The 14352-nt window shown below is 47.6% G+C and overlaps 1 protein-coding gene across 5 annotated transcripts in view; it reads right to left on the minus strand.

Annotated features, from left to right (window-relative positions):
* Nucleotides 1–14352, minus strand: part of ACACB (acetyl-CoA carboxylase beta) — a 121077-nt gene that overhangs the window by 38690 nt on the left and 68035 nt on the right. For all 5 annotated transcript variants that reach the window (XM_032310119.1, XM_032310120.1, XM_032310121.1 and 2 more), the window contains 9 exons: nt 13456–13602; nt 12841–13029; nt 10474–10574; nt 8661–8749; nt 8458–8582; nt 5028–5141; nt 4772–4885; nt 4127–4216; nt 922–1040 (listed from right to left, as the gene is read on the minus strand). In XM_032310119.1, the coding sequence (XP_032166010.1) occupies nt 922–1040; nt 4127–4216; nt 4772–4885; nt 5028–5141; nt 8458–8582; nt 8661–8749; nt 10474–10574; nt 12841–13029; nt 13456–13602 (1088 nt within the window). The remainder of the gene's footprint in view (nt 1–921; nt 1041–4126; nt 4217–4771; nt 4886–5027; nt 5142–8457; nt 8583–8660; nt 8750–10473; nt 10575–12840; nt 13030–13455; nt 13603–14352) is intronic.

Genomic DNA, 14352 nt, shown 5'->3' on the forward strand with positions numbered 1-14352 from the left:
TGAAGGTAACACACTCTACCTGACCAGGATGAAATAAGATGGATTAAAAAAACGGAAAGTGAGAGAACAGCACAGGCACACCAGGGTGACCCCAACTGAGAACACTTTAGGGATCCAGACGGGCCAACACACTTGCCCCAGCTGGTGGCTCCAGAGGACCCGCAGGGGCTATGGAGGGCACTCCGACGGAAGAGGCATGTGGCTCAGATCCCTACCCCACGTGAATGAGCACTAGGCCCACACCAAGGGAAGGCCCAGGGCTCCTTGTGTGTCAAATGGAGACAACAACACATTTTTGGCCAACAGATGGCGAGGACTGAATGATATAGAGTATGGAAGCACTTAGCATGGTGGCCGACCAACAACGTGCCATCGGGCAGTAACAAGCACAGCGATCATCATCACAGGGGTCCCGGATGCTCACCAACTTTCTACATGCCAGACACTGCCCTAAATGCCATGTGCATCATATCTCATGGTTTAGGAAAGCACTGTCCAACGGAACTTTCGATGGTGACAGAATATTCTAGAACTGCAATATCCAATATGGCAGCCACAAACCACATGCGGCTGCTGAGCTTTTTCAGTGTGGCTTGTATGACTGAGGAGCCGAATTATTTTTTTTCTTTTTCAACCTAAAAAAAGATTTGTTAACTTTTTTTTTAATTTTTATAATTTTTTTTCTTTTTTTAATTTTTTATAAACATATAATATATTTTTATCCCCAGGGGTACAGGTCTGTGAATCGCCAGGTTTACACACTTCACAGCACTCACCATAGCACATACCCTCCCCAATGTCCATAACCATAACCCTGATTGTCTTCCCCAGACATAATTGCTGGGTCCCTCCAGAGCCAGGACTATGGGGCTTAGGGAGAAAAGGAAAACACACTACCTCTGAGTTCACACCACTCCATACCTGTTTGGGTGGGAGGAGGGCAACATGAACTGGAACTCCACCACGCAGGTGCCATCTGGGAGCTCCCGGTGCTGCAAACTGTTTAACTCATAGGCAATGTAGCCCCGTCGCACATAAACCTAATAAGGCAGAAGAACAGAAGACATTCTCACAGACGGCACTGCAGGGTGCCCGCAAAACCCACTGAAGTTCAGGCCAGAGGGCTCCAGAAATCATCTCTAAGTGATCCCCAAGCAGAAGCAAAGAACAAATTTGCCCACATTTTACATTACTTTTCTTTGCCAAGGGCTAGATGGTAAATGTTTTAGGTTTTGTGGGATATCTGTCTCTATCCCAGCTATTCAGTTTTGTTGCTGTAGCCTGGAAGCAGCCAAGGACAATATGTACGTGAAGGGGCCACCTGGGTTCCAATAAAACTTTATTTACAAAAGAAGCAGTGGGCCATATGTGGCCCACAGGCTATGGTCCGCCAATTCCTTCTCTAGAATGGAATATTCTAGAGAAGGTGCCACCGGAGAGAAATGTAACATAGTCACATGTGCAATTTTAATTTTCAATCTTCTAGTTAGCCACTTCACAAAAAGGCAACAGGTGATTATCAGTTTAATAGTATACTTGATTTCATCCCCAATAACCAAATGTCATATCATCTTGACATAGACTCAGTACAAAAAAGTGTTGATACAGTAGCAATTCTTTCTCCATACAAAGTCTCTGGAATCCGGTGGGTACTGTATACTCAGAGCATAGCTCAACTCAGACCCATTGCATTTCAAGCCCTCACTAGCCACAATGTGGCCAGTGGCCGCCATATCGGACAGCACAGTTCCAGAGGTTAGACGGGAGTCTTTTAATTGAATAAGGAATATAAGAATTGTGTAGCAAGAGTTAACATAGCAGACCTAACTACTATCCTTTAAAACACCCTTGGCTGGCCTCTGAGAACTTGGATTTGGGAGGGTTCCCATTATTCTCCGAAAAGAATGGTTCATGGCAGCTTAGTTGTACAAAGAGTGATTTTATGTTGAACATGCACTTTCTTTCTGGGAATTTAATATTTTGTTACATACTAGGACCAGCCCCCAGGGAAACCCCTGGGGCACTGAGTCTCTGAGCCTCATTTCAAATATGTTGTCATGGGGTTCCTGGGTGGCTCAGTTGGTTAAGTACCTTAGGCTCAGGTCATGATCCCAGGGTCCTGGGATCAAGCCTGCATTGGGCTCCCTGTTCAGTGGTGAGTCTGCTAGTCCTCCTTTTCCCTCTGTCCATCCCCTCCCTCATGCTCTCGCTCTCTCTAAAGTAAACAAATGAGATCTTAAAAGAAGGAAAAATCACATGTTGTCACAATTCATTCCTTGAAGAATCTACAGTGCCTACAGGACCACTGTCAACTTGTACTTGGTTTCCTCTGGATGTCACCCCACGCACTTTGTCCCTCAGCTGATTGTGCTCTGTGTCTTTTCACTATAACAAATCAGCCATGAGCATGGCCGTCTGCTGAGGCCTGTGAGTCTTCCTAGTGACTCATCGGACCTGGGCTGGTCTCAGGGACACCCACACATTTAGAGCACAAACGAAACTCCACACATCTCAGTAGACCAAGTAAAACTGTAATGTTCACAATGCTCATCTTGAGTCGTGGAGAAAAGGCTGGATTGTGTTCAATCAACCTGCCAAACAAAGGGACAGGATGCTCAAAGAGATCTGGAAAGTTCTCCAACAGAAAAAAAAAGGGGGGGGGGATTTAGCACTCAAAGCAAAGAAGGTGGGCTGCTGCCTTCCATCTGACATAGGGTTGCCCCAAAAATAGGACAGGTGCTTGGACACATCAGATGCTTACTCATCTATCTTCAAATAACCCTGTGAGGTAGGTATTACTGCCCCTACTGTGGTGTGAGAAGCTAAACGTCCAGAGAAGGCAGGCAACTGGGCAGAGGTCACACAGCTCATACCCTGGCACAGCTTGCTCCCACCGACTGGAGCCTCTTTGTTCTTTCTCTCCAATTCTGACTCGCTCTGAATGCCTGCTTTCATATCACTTTCTCATCCAAGTTGGAGCTGACCCTCCCTGTCAGGTTCTATCTGCTGTCTGCTTCTCAGGGTGACAGCTGCATTCCCACTACAACCTTATCGTGTGGTAAAGAAGAAAGCACTTAGCACGTGTCTCTCCCCGAACCAGAGAGAAGCTGCCTTAGGGCACACTGGCTGTTCCCTGGTTTATCCTCAGTGCCCAGCACACAGTGGGTCTCAATATAATTGAACATTGGAAAGAGGGGGGAAAGGCACTGATGAGCGCTACTGGGTCTCACTCCTAGAAACATGGAGATCGGAAGAGTTGCTTTTTTTTTTTTTAATTTGACAGAGAGAGAGATCACAAGTAGGCAGAGAGGCAGGCAGGGGGGCAGGGGGAAGCAGGCTCCTGCTAAGCAGAGAGCCTGATGTGGGGCCCGATCCCAGGACCCTGGGACCCCTGGAGGCAGAGGGTTTAACCCACTGAGCCACCCAGGCGTCCCTGAAAAGGATTCTTTGAGCTGAAACCAGGCAGGAGGGAAAGACTGCAAGCCAAGGAGACTCTGGGGCTGTGACATGTTCGCAAGCCCCAAACGGTCCCCATGGAGGCCCAGTACCAGGATGGGTGACCCATAGGGTCTACAAAGGTGGCAGAAGAGGGAGTGGGGGCCATAGGGGACAGAGACTCCAAGATCAGAGGGTTGTGTTGCTGGTCGCTCCCTTCTCTGCCCCATCACAGCGGGAGGTCACCTGAAATTGTCACCTAGGTTCCTCCCAGGTTTTGTGGTTCCCAGCAGAAGAGTCTTCAAAAGGTATGTAATACAGGGAGTCAGGGAGTCAGCACAGGGGCCTGTGCTCTTGGTGGCTAGTATTTAGAAGTGACCTGCCGAGATGAGGACAAGATGGCATAGGAAGTAACTGGGATTATCAGCAAGGACTCTGGACTGGGACCTCGTGTGAGTCCTGGGCTTGCCATTCCCTAGCTGTGAGACCTTGAGCAAGTGGCTCCACTACTCTGAGCTTCAGTTTCCTTCCCTAGAAGATGGGTGTAGCAACAGTCCCTACCTCGTGGAGAGAAGGACAGGATCCCACACTTGAGGTACGTGGCCCAGGGTCAGGCGCATGGCCGGCAGGCAGTGGGTGCAAGAACTGGTATTTTGGGGACGGATGCTGTTGGGGCCTCCCTCCTACTTACCTCCAAGGATGCCATGCAGACGACTTTATTAGCATGGTAGAAGAAAGTGGGCAGGACATCAAATATGGTCGTTTCGGAGAGTATTAGTTTCTAGGGGATGGGAAGAGAAGGAAGGGAAACATGAGCGAGTTTCAACCACGAGTCAGATGAATGGAGGGATGGGACAGGGAAGGGACACCCATAGTGGTTTTATCAACAAAACGCTGTCAGCGTGCAGCATTGATCAACAGTTCTGGGAGGACAGCACCTAAGGTTCCCCGTCCAGAGGTGGAGAGGGTGGCTGGAGGTTTGCCAATGATCCAAAGGTGTGGGGTGGGGGAGCCCAAAAGATGAAGCCATGACCTAGCCATGCGAGTGTGCATGGTTTCCAGTGAACTCCACAACACCTGGGTTTTTAAAATGGCCCTTCCTGGGGGAGACTTGCTGCCCGATACCCTGTCCATCCTACACGACTGGACCTCTCCCAGAGGCTCCCTGAAGCCCCCTCAGGCAGCCCCGGCCACATGGGGCTAAAGCATTAGTGTTTCCAACTGTGTGCTGAACCCAGGTACGGGCGCACTGAGGGCACGGGGAGCGCATCTCCCAGACGCCCCACCCAGGCCACAGTGTGTGCTCTGGAAGGGGCGCTGAGGGTGGCGGCCTCACCTTGAGGTTTTCTGGGCAGAACTGGTGGCCATACATGTCGATGGCAGACAGGAAAATGGACTCCACCTGGTTGTGCCTCAGCTCGTAGGACGGGAGGTGGGAGGCGATCAGGACCTGCAGTGGGTGGGGACGGGGAAGCCAATCTTACAGGGGAGAAGCCAAGGGCCAGGCCCCAAGATGGGTCACAGAATGGCAGCAGAGGGGCTGTGCCCTGTGAAGGACGGGAGAGGGGAGGGACGGCAGCCCACGACCCTACCTGTCTGGCTCTGAGGGCCACTTTGCAATGCTCGCTCTTGCTCAGCTGAGTGAGCTCGATGAGGATGGAGGTCAGCTCTTCCGACAGGGAAGGGTCTGGACCACAGAGCTCATCCTTGGGGGGACAAAGACAGAATCCAAATGGCTTTCTTCTGCCAGAATGAAACAAGCCAGCACTCGCCCTCAGCTGGGGGGTGCAGGTACCCCAACAAGCCAGATGGCTCCTCAGCTCTCTGGGCATCCCTGGCACAGCCTGATAATCACGCCCATGCCCAAAACACCCACTTGGATGAAAAATACAATTAAGTCTTTACCTATATCACTATTAATAACCAGCTGTTATCAGGCAAGCAACTCCACACTTGACATTCATTTCCCCAAACCTTCCCACCCTTCTGAGGAGTTACGATATGATTCCCATTTTACAGATGAGGAAACTGAGGCTCAGAAGCAGTGTGCCCTGCCCCCAGGCCACAAAGCATGGGCAAAGCCGAGCCATATCCAAACCCCGGTCTGTTTTGTCCTCAAGGCTTCTAACTCTTTCCTGCCTGACTTAAGGGTTTGACAGTTTCAGAGAACAGTGAGGAGGGGGACTAGAGTTGGGTACAAACAAGAGTAAGGTTCACATGGGATGCTCTAGTGAGGGTGGTAAGCCACCCTCTGGGAGTCCCCAGGGGGAGAATTCTGGAGACGTCAAGGGCAGCTTCTTACAGGAAAGAGGATTTGGAGTTGCAGAAGAGGTAGAGGGACTATGGTTCCCATGAGCATCCCTTCCCACTTTGGAACAAGGGACCTTTTGGCTAGACACCAGAGGGCTATAAGCACCTGGACTGCCCTAAATGCAAGCAGGGCTTGGGAAAGGCTCAGAGCAGGTGCTCCCCAATACCTGCTAAAGATATAACAATGAAACAATGACTTGCTGGGAATGTGAACACTCCAGCAACACGCCCCCACCCCTGCCCCAGCCCAGACTATTCTCCAAGAAGTCACCAGATGGGGGGACCATGGGTCCTTTCTTCTACACCTGCCTCCGCATTTCCCTAATTAGAATGAGCCTGTTCTATTTTCATGATCAGAACATTTGTAACGCATTAATATTTCACACTTGTACACAAACACACAAGCCTATTTGTGCTAAAGAAATCACATAGTTATTTGAAACTTTCTCTCCCTTCCCCAGTATGATTTGCTTTAGAAACTAAGTCCCCTCAAAGACTCAAACAATTTCATTTCCAAGTAAATATTCAATTAACAAGTATTCCCGTTAAGTCTCCTAGGCACCAGATACCATCAAATGCAAAGAACTCATCATTTTCAACAAATGGAACCAAGAGAGCCAAAAGAATAAGGGATCTTGCCACACATTTCCCAAACCACACCTGGTACATCTTCAGCCCCCTTCACTGAGAAGCCCCAAGCAAGTGTCCTAGTTCTCTGGTCTGGGGCCCCCTCCACCAGGCTGTTCTCTGGTGTACACAATTTTTAGCACTCTCCTGCCCAGAAGAGAGTCAGTATGTACACAAAGAGTAATGAATAGCAGGATAATCCACAGCTCTCATCCCTGGCCTTGAAATGGTGAGCAGATGCTAACAGAAAACAGGCATACCTTGCTTTACAAACACTCAGCTGAAAAAACCTCTGTCCAGGGGAGGTATTTTGCAAAGCATTATATACAATTTTAGCAGTGGCCTTCCCTGCAGAGTGGACACCTCTTTAGGCATAAGTTCCCAATCATGGCTGCATGCTGCAATCCCTTGGAAAGCCCTCCCCCCAATTTAATTTTGAATAATTTCAAAAACTACATAAGAATTAAGGATCAGTTGGGGCTCCTGGGGGCTCAGTCGGTTGAGCATCCTACTCTTGATTTCTTCTCAGACCATGATCTCAGGGTCCTGGAATTGAGCCCTTGATTGGGCTCCACATCCAGCGGGGAGTCTGCTTGAGGATTCTTCCCCATTCTCTCTTCCTCCGCCCCTCCCCCCCAACACTCTCTCTAAAATAAAAAACAAAATTTAAACAAAATTAAGGATCAATACATTGAAAATCCTATACTGATAATCTAGATTCACCAACTGCTACTTTTACTACTATTATCACATCTACTTTTTCTCTGGTAAGCACGCACACGCACACACATATGCACACATGTGCACACATATATGTTTTCTTTCTTTGAAAGTCAGTTACAGACACCATAATCCTTCCCACTAAGATTGTACCTCAAGAAAAAAGATCTCTTAGCTAACTAAAGAGCTATTAAAACACCCAAGAAATGGAACATTAAACTGATAATATATAACATACAGCTTACATTTGAGTTTCCCATTGGGAAAGCTTTCAAAAAATATTAATGCCTGGCCCACATCCCCAGAAAGCCTGATTTTTAACTGACCAGGGTAGGGCCTGGGCATCTGTGTCTTTTAAAAGCTCCCCTCACCTACCCCGGGAGATTCTCGTACAGCTAGGATTAAGAGATCCTCATGTTACCCTAGATTTCAAAATGATTCTTTACAAAAATATCAGTATTTATGAATCCATCTTGTTAGGATGTTAACTATCCTATAGGCCCAACCCCAAATCTGTCCCACTGCCTATCTTTGTAAATAAAGTTTTATTGGCGCACAGCTATACTCATTCACTTATAGATTGTCTATGACTTCTTTCATGCTACGACAGCAGAGCTGAGTTGTTGCAACACAGGCTGCGTGGTTCTCAAGATTAAAATATTTACTATCTTTATAAAAAACAAAACAAAAAAAACCCTTCCAGCCCCTTCTGGCTATAAGTCAAGTCCACCTCTCTCTTAATCTCTCTTACTATCTGCGGAGTCTACATTCTCCAAGGGGGCCATCAGGAACCATATCAAGGAAAAACATCTTTACCTATAACAGATGCTAATTATCATCTAGTAGGAAGAGAAATAAGAACAAAGAAACTCTACGCTTCTCCAACAAGGGAAAATAAAAATCCTCCCACAAGACTCAGAATCCAATTATTGCCTAGTAACTCACTACTCTGGGGCCAGGCCATGGGTTCAAATCCCAGCTCTGCATTTAGAAGGTGGGCACCCTTGGGAAAGTGACTACTTCAACTCCGTGCTCTGCCAAAGCGAGTCAGAACAGGACATGCATTGCTTGCTGTGAGAATTAAATTAGTATTTGTAAAGCATGTTAGGAGTGCTGGGTGCCTGGTAGGTGCTTTGTGTGAATCATGATCTCCTGCAGTGACTCAAAAATCCCATCCCCTGCCTGGTTTTATAAACAAAGCTTCATTGGGACACAGCCACATCCATGTGTTTACATTGCACAAGGTCAGGACTGAGCCAGTATGAACCAGCAAAAGCTAGAATATTTATACTCTGGCCCCTTCCAGAATGTCTGTGGCCACCAAGCCACTCCCACAGTGAATACAGGGTGCCCTTTCTTGCTTACGATCAACATGATCACCAGCTGGTTCTTCTTGGCCACCTGTGCGTGGGAAAAGATGCAGTCCAGCACCTGGGACATGTCTGGCTTCAGCTGCTCCCTGAGGTTGATCACACACTTGTCATAGTGAGCTAGAGGGAGACAAAGGGGTAAGGCTCAGGGCCCTTCCGCCCTGTGGGCTTGTCACCAGTGCTAGTGGCAACTCTTGCCTTGTTGGAAATGGTGCTCCACCCGTAAATATCTCCGCAGAAGGTCCAACACCACTGCTTTCATGTAGCCTCGGGTCCCACTGCGGTACCTGGGGAGGAAGGAAAGGCTGCTTGAACCATCAGTTCCACTTCCTGGGGCACCTACATCTACAGTGGGGCTTTTAGGACTTCCAAAAGGAGAGAAACAGTAATCCAGTATCTGGAGGCTATATCTCCTAATCCTTAAGGCTGGGAGTGATATGTGAGTTGGTTCATTTGGATGCACTCTGTAGGCCAAGGACAGCAGTGACTTGCCCAAGGTCATACATCCAGCCAGAATCCAAGTCTGAGCATTTGGATGGCTCCTGCCCATCCCCAGAGAGAAAGGACAGGAGGCTGAAAAGGGTCAGCCTTGCATACACAGTTGATACCAAAAATGATCAATTAACCATCCTAGGTATAAAGAGAGCTTGAAAGATAATTAAATGAAACTTGAAAGATATTTATTGATAGATCCCTATGTAAATTTCGCTTCTTTTTTAGAAAACAAATTTTAACCTGGATGTTTGCTAAAACATTCTAAATCATTTCTGCATGTAGGAAACTGAGTTTCCTAAGTGATATGACATTGAATTTTAAGGGCATTAAGACCAGTTTAACTCCAGAGTCACTGACAACAAAAGGAACAACCTAAAACATGCACTTATTCAAGTGTGATCTAAAAAAAATACATAGAACGGAGCTTTGAGGGGCGCCTGGGTGGCTCAGTTGGTTAAGCATCTGACTCTTGGTTTCAGCTCAGGTCATGATCTCAGGGTCGTGCGATCGAACCCTGCATCAATGACGGAGCCCTGTGTCAGGCTCCACACTCAGCGGGGAATCTCCCTCTCCATCTGTCCCTCCCCTCACTCACGTGCATGTGCGTGCTCGCACTCTCTAAAATAAATAAACCTTAAAAAAAACAACAACAACAGCGCTGTGATATTTATGTTTAACAGAAAAATCTGCTAGGGGATTGTTCATTTTCTTCTAGGTGTTTCTCTGAAGCTAAAATGTGGGTTTAAGGTTAGCGGCCAAAGAGTTCTGGGGAGGGTCTCCCCTCCTAGCCCTTGGCTGTGAAACTCACTCTTTGTGAGGAATCCACACTAAGACTCCCTTTCTTGGCTCAATCCTATATAGGCAGTCTGAGTCTCCGTGAGCCAAGGCGCTCCCTGAAAAGAAGGGCCGTCTCCTAGGGCCCTACTTCTCTGTGCCTCTTTTTCCAGCACATGGTGACCATGCATGCACTTCATCTCCAGTTTCAAACTGTTTCAATTCTGTCTTTATAAGCACAGCTTTCCTACAAGGTAGAGTTTTCACACAATAGGGTGGTTCTTCTTGTCATCAGAATAGATCTCCCTGCTCAAGGACTACTCAAAATACAAATTCCTCATCAACCCTCTTCTGCAGTGATTTCAAAACCACAGGATAATCTGTAGAGTCCTTGATGGCCTATAAAATCACCACATCCCATGGTCTTACAGGCAAAGCTACCACAAGGACTCGCTGTGTATCGGCACTTTAGAAGTGTTAATCCACTCAAATGACTAATTGTGGGTGAAGAGTTTTTATTCCCATTTTACAGACTGGCAAACTGAGACCATAGGCGAAGAGGGCCTTGCTTGGGGTTTCTGGGGTTAGGAATACCTATTCTGGGATTATAATCAGGGTCTCTGGACCCCGTGCTCTGTCTCTTGGTTGGAGCCTTCCCTGAAGAGAGCCCCAGAGTGCTGTATTAGGGTAATGCACAGATAATGAATGTGAAATCGCCCCACACAGAGGGCCGAGGACTTACCTCTGGACCAGCTGCACGATGCTCTGAGTGTTCATGAAGAATACCTCCCGTTCAGCCTTCCGCTGCAGGGTGGCTGCGTGGCAGTCTAGGATGGTGGCTATCTGGATGGGGACACAGGACAGGCCTAGCCACTCATAACCACACTATCTGGTCACCATGCAGGAGTCACCAGGACGACCACCCAAGGCTCATTCAAAATCTGAAAATTTCAGCTCCAAAGCCCTCTCTGGCCACCTGGAAATAGCTGTTTATCCCTTTCAACACAGTGTTTGACGAATCTGAGCTTAGAATGACGACAGTCCCACAAAGACTCATGCATTATTCTTCTCCACAAATAGGAATGGGCTGGGGGAAGGAAGGGAGTCTGCAACCCCAGGCAAAATGAAGCGGGCTGGGTGGGGGGGGGGGCTTGTTTTTATAACTAGATTTAGTGTTATGAAGCATACTGTTTTGTAAAAATACAAAGTATTTTTAAATGAAAAACCTGTGCCAACAACAAATTCCTAAAAGGTCCAAATAGGTACTTTTCTTAACCGGGGTTCTTCAGAATTTTGTCAAGATATAATTTACATACCATAGTATTCCCCTTATTCATTCATTCATTTTTTAAGTAGGCTCTACGTCCATTGTGGGACTCAAATTCAAGACCCCAAGATCAAGAGCTATAAGATCTGGGGCACCTGGGTGGCTCCATCGTTAAGGGTCTGCCTTCAGCTCAGGTCATGATCTCAGGGTCCTGGGATCGAGCCCTGTATCAGGCTCCCTGCTCGGCAGGAAGCCTGCTTCTCCCTCTCCCACTCCCCCTGCTTGTGTTCCCTCTCTCGCTGTCTCTCTCTCTCTGTCAAGTAAGTAATTAAAATCTATAAAAAAAAAAAAAAAAAAAAGAAAGGGGCGCCTGGGTGGCTCAGTGGGTTAAGCCGCTGCCTTCGGCTCAGGTCATGATCTCAGGGTCCTGGGATCGAGTCCCGCATCGGGCTCTCTGCTCAGCGGGGAGCCTGCGTCCCTCTCTCTCTCTCTGCCTGCCTCTCCATCTACTTGTGACTTCTGTCAAATAAATAAATAAAATCTTTAAAAAAAAAAAAAAGCTATAAGATTTACTGACTGAGCCACCCAGACACCCCTGCCGTTACAGTATACAATAAATTGAGTGTTTTTCAGTATAGTTGTGCAACCATTTACCACTATCCATTTTTTTTAAGCTTATATTAAATTTTGAATTGTCTCCCTCTCATAAGTTTTTGTTTTTATTTGACAGAGAGAGGGAGTTCACAAGTAGACAGAGAGGCAGGCAGAGAGAGGGGAGAAAGCAGGCTCCCTGCTGAGCAGAGAGCCAGATGCGGGGCTCGATCCAGGACCCTGAGACCATGACCCAAGCCTAAGGCAGAGGCTTAACCCACTGAGCCACCCAGGCACCCCTACCACTATCCATTTTGAGAGCATTTTCATCACCCCAGAAAGAAACCTGATAACCAGTCAGAGCTACTTCCGAGCCCTCTCCCCCAGCCCCTGGCAACCACTAATCCACTTTCTGTCTCCATGGATTTGCCTCTTCCAGACACTTCGTGTACACGGAACCATGCAACACGTGGTCTTTTATGACTGGTTTCTTCCGCTTAGTACGTTTTCAGGGTACGTCTATGTTGCAGTACAAATCTACATTAGATTCTTTTTTATGATGGAACAACATTCCAAGTTCTAGAGTGGCTGACCTCCAGGAATGACCTGATCTATGCTGACCCGCAGCTCCACAAATCACAACCACGTGGGTGGGGGCACCATGATGGTATGCGGCCCTTCCAACCAGACAGAAGGCAGAAGAAAACTGACAGAGGAGGTTCTTCCAAATGCAAATTACCTTGAAAATGCTTGATAAAGCAACACTCCCTCCTCCGCAAAAAAAAGCACAAAATCAGGCCAACATAGAATTCTTAGAGATACTTCATACTACTCTGGAATGCTTTCCATTATTTAAAATTATTCTACATACATAGGGCTCCAAGATGATCACCTTACAGACAATGGAGGAAGAAAATCAAAGCTACAGACTAGCAAGAGAAACCAAACTCCCTCTGCTTCAGCCAGAGTGCATTGGGGGAAATGTTCCCTGAATTTGTACCAACTGCTAACTCCTATACCAACTGCTAACTCCTATTCTGAACCCGAATTTTACAGAATAAGGCCCCATAACTGTGTTCATCTTAACGACTTTGGGGAATATGCTGGGGTTCGGTAGTGAAGGGCTCAAAAGGAAATGCTCCCTGGGCGCCATCTTCGGTGCTCGATCAGAGGCCATGGTGGCCGGAAATGGAGTTCCCAGGGTGGCGTCTGCGGGCACCCCAGTGAGGCTGGGGGTGGGGAGACACGCACCTGCTGGCTGGGGAACTGGCACAGCACTGAGGTGATGTTGCTGGCGTACTGAGCCATCACCCTGCGAACAGACTTCTCCACGGGGGTGGGGATGCGGCCAGACACGCTGGTCATGATTTCCTGCAGTTCCAAGAGCGGCAGTGATGGGTGCCGGAGGGTCATCATGAGCTTCTTCACCCACTCCTTCAGCTGAAGCAGGGACCAGAGCATTAGCTGGAGGCCCTGTGGGGGGCATGGGCACTGCCATGCTCCACAGGGCACCCAACACACTCAACCTGTCCAGACCCATTACACAAGGAGCCAAACATCTACACCTGGCGGCCTGTGGAACAGTCCTGAGTGGAACGGCCCCCTGACTCCAAGGGGAATGCCCAGTCTCCCCCACACCCACTTCCCTCAAATGCATCCAGACAGCTGGCATAGTGTGGGAACAGAACAGGAGGCCATGTGAAGAGCTAACGTTTGTGGACACTTTCCACTCTAAAACATTTATTTGTATGTTCTTTAACTTACTTCACTAAAGACCTCAGATCTCATGGCATAAACCCTCCTGGCTCTTCACACAGACCAGCACACGTGTGTAGAATACACACCTGTCCCTTGCACGTGACTTACCTTTGTGCTAAAAATAGGCTCCGGCAGACAGTAGCCACTCATGACGTTGGTCAGGTTTTCCAGGACATTGTGGAAAACCTGGTGCAGTTTCTCTCCCATGATGGGTAGAGTTTGCTGGGAAGGGAGCTTTCCTGTGAATGGCTTGGCCTGAGGAGACACAAGAAGAACCAGAGGTCAAGGACACCTGCTCTTGAGAGAGACGAGAGAAACGGAGGAGCAAGGCAGATCTACCAGTACAGTGCACAATCTAATTAGGATGATGCCTGAGGGAAAAAGAACATATATTGGAAAGTCAAAAGAACATATATTGGAAAGTCAAAATTGCTAAAATCACACTTCATGTGGGTTTCCCAAACTTCCTTCATTGCGAATGCCATAGTCTATTGTTATTCACTCCTAGTGATTTTGAGGAAGTAAGATCCTTTTGATTTGCTCTGCTTTCTTTCTTTTTTTTTTTTTTTTAAAGATTTTATTTATTTATTTGACAGAGAGAGATCACAAGTAGGCAGAGAGGCAGGCAGAGAGAGAGGAGGAAGCAGGCTCCCCGCTGAGCAGAGAGCCCAATGCGGGGCTCGATCCCAGGACTCTAAGATCATGACCTGAGCCGAAGGCAGCGGCTTAACCCACTGAGCCACCCAGGCGCCCCTGATTTGCTCTGCTTTCTAATCAAAATTATTTCCCTTGTTTTCCTTATTTATTTTAGGTCTTTACTGAATCCCAAAGATAAACAACTAGCAGGATGGAAATTTATGAAATTCTCATGCAAAGGTCCTAGCTTTTTGTAAATCATAAGCATTTGTCCTTAGAGAACAACAACAAGCCCACCCTCAAGGGGCAACCTTGACACCAGGAGCCTGTTTATTTATTTATTCATTCTACAAATGTCCATCAAACACC

Source organism: Mustela erminea, chromosome 13 (assembly GCF_009829155.1).
Source record: "Mustela erminea isolate mMusErm1 chromosome 13, mMusErm1.Pri, whole genome shotgun sequence".
Lineage (NCBI taxonomy): Eukaryota > Metazoa > Chordata > Mammalia > Carnivora > Mustelidae > Mustela > Mustela erminea.